The following is a 10,000-nucleotide window of genomic DNA, read 5'->3' as shown; positions in this document are numbered from 1 at the left end:
AATTTCTTCAGTGTTGTCACATGAAAAGATATAATAAAATATTTACAAAAATGTGAAGGGTGTATCTTACTTTTGTAAGATACGGTATATATATATATACAAACACTGATAATTAGCATGCTGCACTTTATAATAATACTGACAGTGCACACACTGTGCTGTATAATGATGTAACTTTCTATAAACATAAATATGATGAGTATTTATACTTTGATAAATATGCTGTGCTGTATAATGATACCTACTGTAAGCACACTACTATGGGCTTGATTTATCAAGCCCCTACGGCTGCAAGTTCTCACAAGAACTTGCTCGCCATGATTTGTCTGGTGACCGCTGCTTCCCTAAGCTCTTCGCCATCTCTAAGGTGGAGAAATTCAATCTGTGCGGTCGAGTCCGACCGAGGAGATTGACAGCTCCTGCCCGTGCGTGATTGGCTTGCACGGGCAGGGGGCGGGATTGCACGCAAGCTCAAAATTGCGCTCGTGTGCAATGTTGATTACCTGCGGGTAATTTCGCCCCGCCACAGGCGAGCTGAGACGTACAGGGGCGCGTATTCGTGCCCCTGTACGCCTCAGCTTTGATAAATCTAGCCCTATGTATAGACTTGTTCCTCCGCCCCCCCCCGAATTTGGGCCCTGGTACCACTGCAACTGCTGCACCAATGGTAATTCGTATCCGAATTTGCAGATTGTTAGCGTTTCTACTGAAACAAAACAATTGAGATTTTGTTAACACAGTGGCAAACTGTAGTTTAGAAAATACTTATGGATTGTTAATCAAGGGAGACATCTAGTGGCAAAAATTGGACATTTGCAAAAAGTTTTGCATTCTGAAATTGAAATGTATCTATAAAATAACAATCAAGGCAGCATGTTGCTAAGATTATTGTCCATTTCTGTTCCTCTAACATATTATTTTCTTTTTCACTTGTCAAATATTACCTACTAGTCCTAAAGTCCGTTTGCACGGGCCATTTTTTGCAGTACAGCAGTCCCACCCCTTGCTCTCTCTCTTTCCCTCTTTTTTGCTCTCTCTCTCTCTCTTTCTCCCTTTTATTTTGCTCTCTCCCCCTCTCTTTTGCTTTCTCTCTCTCCCCCTCTCTTTTGCTTTCTCTCTCTCCCCCTCTCTTTTGCTCTCTCTCTCTCCCCTCTCTTTTGCTCTCTCTCCCCCTCTCTTTTGCTCTCTCTCTCCCCCTCTCTTTTGCTCTCTCTCCCCCCTCTCTTTTGCTCTATCTCTCCCCCTCTCTTTTGCTCTCTCTCTCTCCCCCTCTCTTTTGCTCTCTCTTTATCCCCCTCTCTTTTGCTCTCTCTCTCTCCCCCTCTTTTTCACTCTCTCTCTCCCCCTCTTGCTTTCTCTCTCCCTCTATTTTGCTCTCTCTCCCCCTCTCTTTTGCTCTCTTTCTCTCTCCCTCTCTCTTTTGCACTCTCTCTCTCCCTCTCTCTTTTGCGCTCTCCCCCCCCCTCTCTTTTGCGCGCTCTCTCCCCTTCTCTTTTGCTGTCTCTCTCCCACCTCTTTTGCTCTCTCTCCCCTCTCTTTTGCTCTCTCTCCCCTCTCTTTTGCTCCCTCTCCCCTCTCTTTTGCTCCCTCTCCCCTCTCTTTTGCTCCCTCTCTCTTCCCCTCTCTTGCTCTCTCTTTTGTGCTCTATCTCTCCCCCCTCTCTTTTGTACTCTCTCTCTCCCCTCTCTCGTTTGGCTCTCTCCCCTTCTCATTTTTTGCAGTACAGTGGTCCCACCCCTTGCTCTCTCTCTTTCCCTCTTATTTGCTCTCTCCCCCTCTCTCTCGCTCTCTATCCCCTCTCGTTTGTTCTCTCTCTCTCTTCCCCCTCTCTTTTGTTCTCTCTCTCCCCACTCTCTTTTGCTCTCTCTCTCCCCCTCTTTTGCTCTCTCTCTCTCCCCCTCTCTTTTGCTCTCTCTCTCTCCCCCTCTCTTTTGCTCTCTCTCTCCCTCTGTTTTGCTCTCTCTCCCCCTCTCTTTTGCTCTCTCTCCCCCTCTCTTTTGCTCTCTCTCTCTCCCCCCTCTCTTTTGCGCTCTCTCTCCCTCCTCTCTTTTGCTCACTCACTCCCCCTCTTTTGCTCTCTCTTTCTCCCCCTTCTCTTTTGCTCTCTCTCTCCCACCTCTTTTGCTCTCTCCACTCTCTTTGCGCTCTCTCTCTCCTTCTCTTTTGCTCTCTCTCTCTCTCTCTCTCTCTCTCTCCCCTCTCTCATGTGTGCTCTCTCCTCTTCTCTTTTGCATTCTCTCTCTCCCCCTCTTTTTTGCGCTCTCTCCCCCCTCTCTTTTGTGCTCTCTTTCTCCCCCTTTCTTTTTCTCTCTCTCCCCCTCTCTTTTGCTCTCTCTCTCCCCCCCTCTCTTTTGCTCTCTCTCCCCCCTCTCTTTTGCTCCTCTCTCTCCCCCTCTCTTTTGCTCTCACTCCCCCCTATCTTTTGCTCTCTCTTCCCTCTCTTTTGCTCTCTCTTCCTTCTCTTTTGCTCTCACCCCCCTCTCTTTTGCTCTCACTCCCCTTTCTTTTGCTCTCTCCCACCTTTCTTTTGCTCTCTCCCACCTCTCTTTTGCTCTCTCTCCCCTCTCTTTTGCTCTCTCTCCCCTCTCTTTTGCTCTCTCTCCCCTCTCTTTTGCTCTCTCTCCCCTCTCTTTAGCTCTCTCTCCCCTCTTTTGTTCTCTCCCCCCTCTCTTTTGCTCTCTCTCCCCCCTCTCTTTTGCTCTCTCTCCTTTCTTTTGTTCTCTCTCCCACCTCTCTTTTTTCTCTCTCCCCTCTCTGTTGCTCTCTCTTCCCCCCTCTCTGTTGCTCTCCCTCTCTCACGGCCATGGCCACGCCTGGCTCTGCCCCAGTCACACCCGACCCCGCCCAGTCACGCGGCCTGCCCCCATCATGCCTACAGTTCTTGCAGAGGACAGGTTAGTTTGCTGAAGGCTAGGTGTGTTTGTCCTTGCGCAGTCTCTACTGTGCATGACAGCTTCGGAAAAACACACTTGGCCTTTTATATTATAGGATGTGCTCTATGAAGCTAACTAAAGGGTACATAGACCAAGGGGTACATTTATTAAGCTGTCATTTTTACCTCAGAGGTGATAGATTAAATTAATCCAGGATTGATTTTACCAGGATGATTGACAAGCAATGTTCTTGTACGCTTGACCATCATTTAATTGCTGGTGCAATGATAAATAGTGAATGCTGTCTGTTCTTTGAGATTTCAGGTGGACTGTGGACAGGTTCCCTGCTTGCGAACCATAACTGGATAGATAATAAAACATCTCTCCTAAGTGTATTTTTGGGGGTTAAAGCCTGCTTTTCTGCACACATTTTTAAAAATGAAATGATGAAAAGTGAAAGGAAAAGAGAAAACCTCACATACAGAAGTAATTTCCTAGCTGTTGGTCCTAGCATATGGAGTCATCTAACAGCAAAGGCTAGACTATATACAGAGTGCAATAAATAAGGCAATGTGTGTTATCTTTTGCACAAAGAATAATGCACACTATGGTATTGCACATGAATCTAAACACAGCAGAAACGTTATTAAAGGGCCAGTCAACGTTCAAATTGATGTTACATAATTCTGCGCTATGTGCAGAGCTATGTAACATTTATTTAAAAGGGAAATAAAACCTCACATTTTTCTTTCATGATTCAGATAGATCATATCATTTTAAACAACTTTCCAATTTACTTCTATTTTCATTTTTTTTTCATTTACTTGCTATCCTTTGTTGAATAGCAGGGATGTAAGCTCAGGAGTTTGCACGTGTCTGCAGTACTATATGGCAGCAGTATTGCAACAATGCTATACATTAGCAAGAGCACTAGATGGCATCAGTTTTATAACAATGTTATACATTAGCAAGAGCACTAGATGGCAGCAGTTTTACAAGAATGTTATACATTAACAAGAGCACTAGATGGCAGCAGTTTTATAACAATGTTATACATTAGCAAGAGCACTAGATGGCAGCAGTTTTATAACAATGTTATACATTATCAAGAGCACTAGATGGCAGCAGTTTTATAACAATGTTATACATTAGCAAGAGCACTAGATGGCGGCAGTTTTATAACAATGTTATACATTAGCAAGAGCACTAGATGGCAGCAGTTTTACAAGAATGTTATACATTAACAAGAGCACTAGATGGCAGCAGTTTTACAAGAATGTTATACATTAACAAGAGCACTAGATGGCAGCAGTTTTATAACAATGTTATACATTAGCAAGAGCACTAGATGGCAGTAGTTTTATAACAATGTTATACATTAGCAGGAGCACTAGATGGCAGCAGTTTTATAACAATGTTATACATTAGCAAGAGCACTAGATGACAGCAGTTTTATAACAATGTTATACATTAGCAAGAGCACTAGATGGCAGTAGTTTTGCAACAATGTTATACATTAGCAAGAGCACTAGATGGCAGCACTATTTCCTGTCATGTAGTGCTTCAGGCATGCACAAGCTGGCTATCTAAATATTTCTTCAACAAAGAATAACTTGAGAACTAAGCAAATTTGATTTCCGAAGTAAATTGGAAACATTTTTAAAATTGCATTCTCTATTTGAATAATATTTTGGGTTTCATGTCCCTTTAACAAAGGATACCAAGAGACTTAAGCAAAATTGATAACAGAAGTACAGTGGGAATTTGTTTGTTTAAAATGTCATGTACAATGCAATTTATTAAGGTCATTTTTATCTTTATTGTTATTTTACTGAAAAAAATAAATAAATACTAAAAATAGAAAAATACCAGTGAAGGAAACCCCTCAAAATATCTCTCACCCCAAACACACAATTTCCTGCCATTGGTCCCAGTTTCCAAATATAACAGTTTTATTCATTAAGCACAGTTGAACATTTCTGCAAATATTGGGCCTTTTATTTTACCGACATTTCTTTTTTTAATAAACTTGAAAATACTCAGTGCATTAAACACAAAATATGCTGAGTGTCTATTTGAATACAATCTATAGTGGGAAACTGCATTGTAGAGACCTTTGTAGGAAAGGATTAGAGTTTTGAATTTGGTTCTGAGAATAAAAAAAGCCAGTGTAGTGACTGGCATAGGGGAGTAAGGTGGGGACAACTTGAGTATGAATGATAGGCTAATAAATTCTAGCCATAGGGGCCTATTTATTAATTTGCAAGCGGACATGATGTAGCGTATAATGTCCGCCGCACATCGATAAATGCTGGTGAACTGCTTGTGCAATGCCGCCCCTGCAGATTGGCCGCTAGCAGGGGGTGTCCGCGGCTTCAGTGCAGGCGGACAAGTTATGGAGCAGCAGTCCTGAAGGCTCGCACGAAATCAGGGGCATCAAGCTCCATTCAGAGCTTGATAATTCGGCCCCATAGTCTGTAAATTGATATTTATTTCTTCTGTCTGCCACCTTGTGGCAACATTTAGTAAAGACAACATACTTGAACACATTCTCTCTGGAAGTTGTGCAAATCAGGTTGTTTTTTGGACATTCTTCACAGAGACATTCAGTTTCAACCTATTTGTTTTTATTTGGAAAGCTTTTTCTATAATGTGAAATGTACATATCACCCCTGATTTATTGTTATACCTTTGACAGCACAGTGACTCCATCAAAGTAGTACAATATGAAAATATGTTCAATTGACATATTGTTAAGTAAAGAAATAAACCGTTAATACAATATGTGTCATTAAAAATTGTCCCTGGCTTGGACACATGCTAAAGTCTGATTCTTTACATGGAAAAGATAATAATAATACAAAAATAAACTGTGTTGATGCCCTATAACCTACCTAAACTTATGAGCCCCCATTGGAAAGAGGGGAATCTTGTAGCTATCTTTACTACAAGTAAAAAAATAAAATAAAAAAAAAAACCCACAAGAAAAATATAGGCAATTCTTTTAAATGATGACCACATGGCCATCCTTATGGCATACTGCTTGTTATTATTGGCAAATATTTAATCTCTAAATAGCAGATTTAAAGTGAACAAAAATGAAAGGTGCCAAATGCACAATACTTCACACAAAGAATCACAATACCCTTTAGCTAGTATGTAGTTTATGTTAAACTGGTAACTATTTAATCCAATGTTTAGCATAGAAAAATGTGTTAGATTTAATAATCTTCAGCTATCTTTATCTAATATACACAAACATGATTATTTAATGTGCAGGGGTAACTCTCTTATATACTATACATTCTGTTAACATTCAAATATCAAATGTAACATTTTAATATTATGTTTAAAAAATGGGGTTGATTTAACAAGGGCCGAATGGCCCCTGTTCCCCTTGTTTCCACGTGAGCCTTCAGGCTTGCCGGAAACAGGAGTTAAGAAGCGGCGGTCTTAAGTCTCATACGCTGCCTCTGAGGCTGCAGACATCAATCCGCCCGATCATGTATGATCGGGTTGATTGACTCCCCCTGCTAGCGGCCGCAAATGTGAAGGGTGCGGCATTGCACAAGCAATTCACTAGAACCGCTTGTGCAATGCTGAATGCCGACAGCGTATGCTGTCTGCATTCAGCAATGTCTGGTGGACATGATACCCTGCAGCGTATCATGTCTGCCATGCATTGTTAAATCGGCCCCATAGACTCAAATGTAAGTCTATAGGAATCAATGAGAATCAATATTTAAATGTTAATATTTAAATATTCAGATATTACATTTGCAAAAGATAAATGCCAGACATTCAGTAAGAATCCACTTAGAAGGAACTAATGCAGTCACATTATTAAATTTTTAACAAATGTGACAAATAATTGCCCATCTCTTGTCTACATTTAGCCCCCAATCAGCAAGCGCTACCCAGGTGCTGAACCAAAGATGGACCGGCTCCTAAGCTTACATTCCTGCCTTTTCCAAATAAAGATACCAAGAGAACAAAGAAAAATGTATAATCAGAGTAAATTAGAAAGTTGCTTAAAATTGCATGCTCTATCGGAATCATGAAAGAAAACATTTGGATTCAGTATCCCTTTAAGTGTGTTTACAAACTGTGCCTATCCTATATATATATATATATATATATATATATATATATATATATACAAAACCATTTTGCAAGAAAGCACTCAGTGGATATTTTTCCATAAATCCTAACATTTATTCCTTCAAATTTAAAATATTATGATTATATTGGCATAATGTTTCGATGCCACGCAGGCATTTTTCGCAAATGCCATACAAGTAAGACTTACCTATACTTTGGTAATGCAAAAACAAAATGATCTCACTTGTTAGCGCATGTAGTATTCTGCATTAGTTAAACTATATAATTATTAGCCCAATGAGTAAAAAAAACAGACACTCACAGGGCTGCCCTCAGAGAGTTCTTTAAAAAAAAAAAAAAGGTGCTGTCCCTGACAGTTGTGAGATGCCTCCCATAGTAAGTAATGGAGTTCACCGGAGAGGAAAACTTTATTGGGGAGAGTGAAGTTAGCAGAGTCGCATTTTAAAAATGAAATACTGCAGCAAATACTTGCTTTAAGCATCTGTTATTTTACAGTTGCTTCTATTTGTGCAGACCACCCAAAATTTGTGCCTAGATATCAGGGACTCAAGATGTCGATGAGGGTCTGTCGCCATTTTGTGTGTGGAGCTGTGCTGGGAGGGGTGGGATCATGAGTGGTTAGTGGGCAGGGTTGTGGATGTGTCTGATGATTTGTGGGCGTGTCCGTGCACTCTGTGGGTGGAATTAAAGGCAAATTCTCCAAATAGGGACATATGACTGTCTCAGAGGGACAGCAGGGCAGACCTCAGAATCAGGGACTTTCCTTCTCAAATAGGGACAGTTGAGGTCTGCTTTTGTATTCATGTGTTTTTCTATTAGGATAATAAGTGGTTTGAATATTTTGGTACAATCTCACCACCTTTTACAAGATAAAACAGTGAGATTTTCAGATGAAATTGTTAGGTAATAAATAAGACTTGGAAGGCTTCTGTCCAGTCCAGAAGTAGAGGCTGTGGTAACTCATTTTACAATAAGGATAATACGTAATACAAAGCGTATTATGAGTATGAAATTCACAGCATTTTTTTGCATGTTCCGTATAGTTGTATTATGATTTTTACTGTGTGCGTTAAATACGTTTTTTTCTGCATAATTTCAATGTAAATTTTATTTTTTCAATACAATGATACCTAATATTTTTTATTTCAATATTTAATTTCTTTGTTTCATATTAATTTTAAATTGCGATTTTTTTTGTTAGACTTTGCCTTCACTTACATAAATGCAGGATATGCCCCTTTGTGAGACTGTTCTCTAGGGAAAAACTGTCTTTAGTAAATTATAACAGGGGCTCTTCATAGTTCTGGGGTGATTTCTTATACAGGGCTTATAATCTAAAGCTCTCCTCTCAGATGAGATAATATAAAATTATTCTCCTGCACTGATAAATCCCTAGTGAAATTCTAAAATGGCAGATTTTATTTTACTTCTCCAAGAGGCATTTCCTGCATTTCTTTATGTGAAGAAGTGATAGACCCAGTGCAATATAGCACTTCATGACATGAGAGTTTAGTTACACTTTAAACTGAAAGGCATCGCTCATCTCTCTGGGACTTCCAGATTCCGCCCTTTTCTTAGAAATTCCTAATTGTTTTTACATTAAAATGTCTCATATTTTTCTTGAAATATTGTTTGTTTGCAATAAATAAAAATAACTCACAAAATTTGTGCTGCAATATTTTTTTTTCTTTAGGAAACAAACGTCTTGGGATTTAAGGGACCTCGGAAAATGAGCGTAATTATCCCTGGAATGAATATGGACCACGAAAGAGTTTCTATTAAGCCGCGTAATGTAAGTTGAATTGTTTACAAACATTTATGCCAAAATTTTGCACTCTTTATAGAGTTGATTACAATAAATTTAAGAACCTTATCGTGAAAACATTTTATGTATTCTGTTGTTTATTTAGAAGATTATTTTTAAATGAGATTAGTCTATTTTACAGTAAAATTGCCTCATATCTATAAGACAGCAGATACCTTGTTCCTCATTTTGGCAAAATCTTTCCAAAGGGACTTGTTTTTTTCCCCAGTCACAGATTATACCCCTGTTTCAGTGATGTGGCAGCTATTCAATAAGGTTTACAAATTATATTAAAGGTACAGTTTACCCAACATTCTCTCCCCTTTAATTTATTCCCAATGATCCATTTTACCTGCTGGAGTGTATTAAGGCAATTTAAACACAGCCAGTAGAAGAAATAACACTGTTGTTGGGGTGTAGAAGAGATAATTAATAAAATGATAATTTTCCAGTGTTCTCACTTTGAGCTTTGGCTTACAGACAGATATAATATAAGGAAGCAAGTGTGTGTACACAAAGTGATAACAAAATGAGATGTGATTTTACCTTTAAGCTCAACCCATTTCAATAGGCTGTGGTTTAAAAACACAAAACCAGCTATTTCATATACACAAATAAACCTACAAAATGCAATTTCTCGTACATTTTATACTCCGCAGCTGGTTTAATTACTCATTGGAAATACATTAAGTGAAGAACAATTTTACAGTATACTGTCCCTTTAAAGCTACATGAAACATCTTTTTTTTCTTTCAAGGGTTAAACCCTTGGATGTTATTGCTGAAAAATAAGGTTTATTATAAATTTTTTGGCATGAACATACTTGAAAAAAAAATGTTTCCCTTTTTAAAGGAACATGAAACTTTGTTATCTCGATGGCAGAACAAAAACACAGAAAGCGTAATTGAACTTCACAACAAAACGCCTGTCTGGAATGACGACACCCAGTCTTATGTACTGAATTTCCACGGACGTGTTACACAAGCTTCAGTGAAGAATTTCCAGATTATACACGCCAACGACCGTAAGTATGCACAGCCTAGGCAGGTTACAGGGTAGACGGTCACTTTTTTGCAGACTATTTTCCTTTAGTGAATAAAGCTTTCCTTTAAGTGAATATAGTTTTACCTTTAGAGTATATAACACACCATAATATTTGAATATTAAAGGGACCTTAAACTGAAAATTGAACCCTGCTTAA

The 10,000-nt window shown here is 39.2% G+C and overlaps 1 protein-coding gene across 5 annotated transcripts in view; it reads left to right on the top strand.

Annotated features, from left to right (window-relative positions):
• TUB (TUB bipartite transcription factor) overlaps window positions 1–10,000 on the top strand; it is a 406,789-nt gene that overhangs the window by 393,762 nt on the left and 3,027 nt on the right. For 4 of the 5 annotated variants that reach the window (XM_053720613.1, XM_053720611.1, XM_053720615.1 and 1 more), the window contains 2 exons: window positions 8,689–8,787; window positions 9,652–9,823. In XM_053720613.1, coding sequence (XP_053576588.1) covers window positions 8,689–8,787; window positions 9,652–9,823 — 271 coding nt within the window. The remainder of the gene's footprint in view (window positions 1–8,688; window positions 8,788–9,651; window positions 9,824–10,000) is intronic. The other variant, XM_053720612.1, reaches the window with a different exon arrangement.

The sequence above is a fragment of the Bombina bombina genome, chromosome 7, assembly GCF_027579735.1.
Source record: "Bombina bombina isolate aBomBom1 chromosome 7, aBomBom1.pri, whole genome shotgun sequence".
Taxonomy (NCBI): Eukaryota; Metazoa; Chordata; class Amphibia; order Anura; family Bombinatoridae; genus Bombina; species Bombina bombina.
This window is presented reverse-complemented; position numbering and strand designations above follow the sequence as displayed.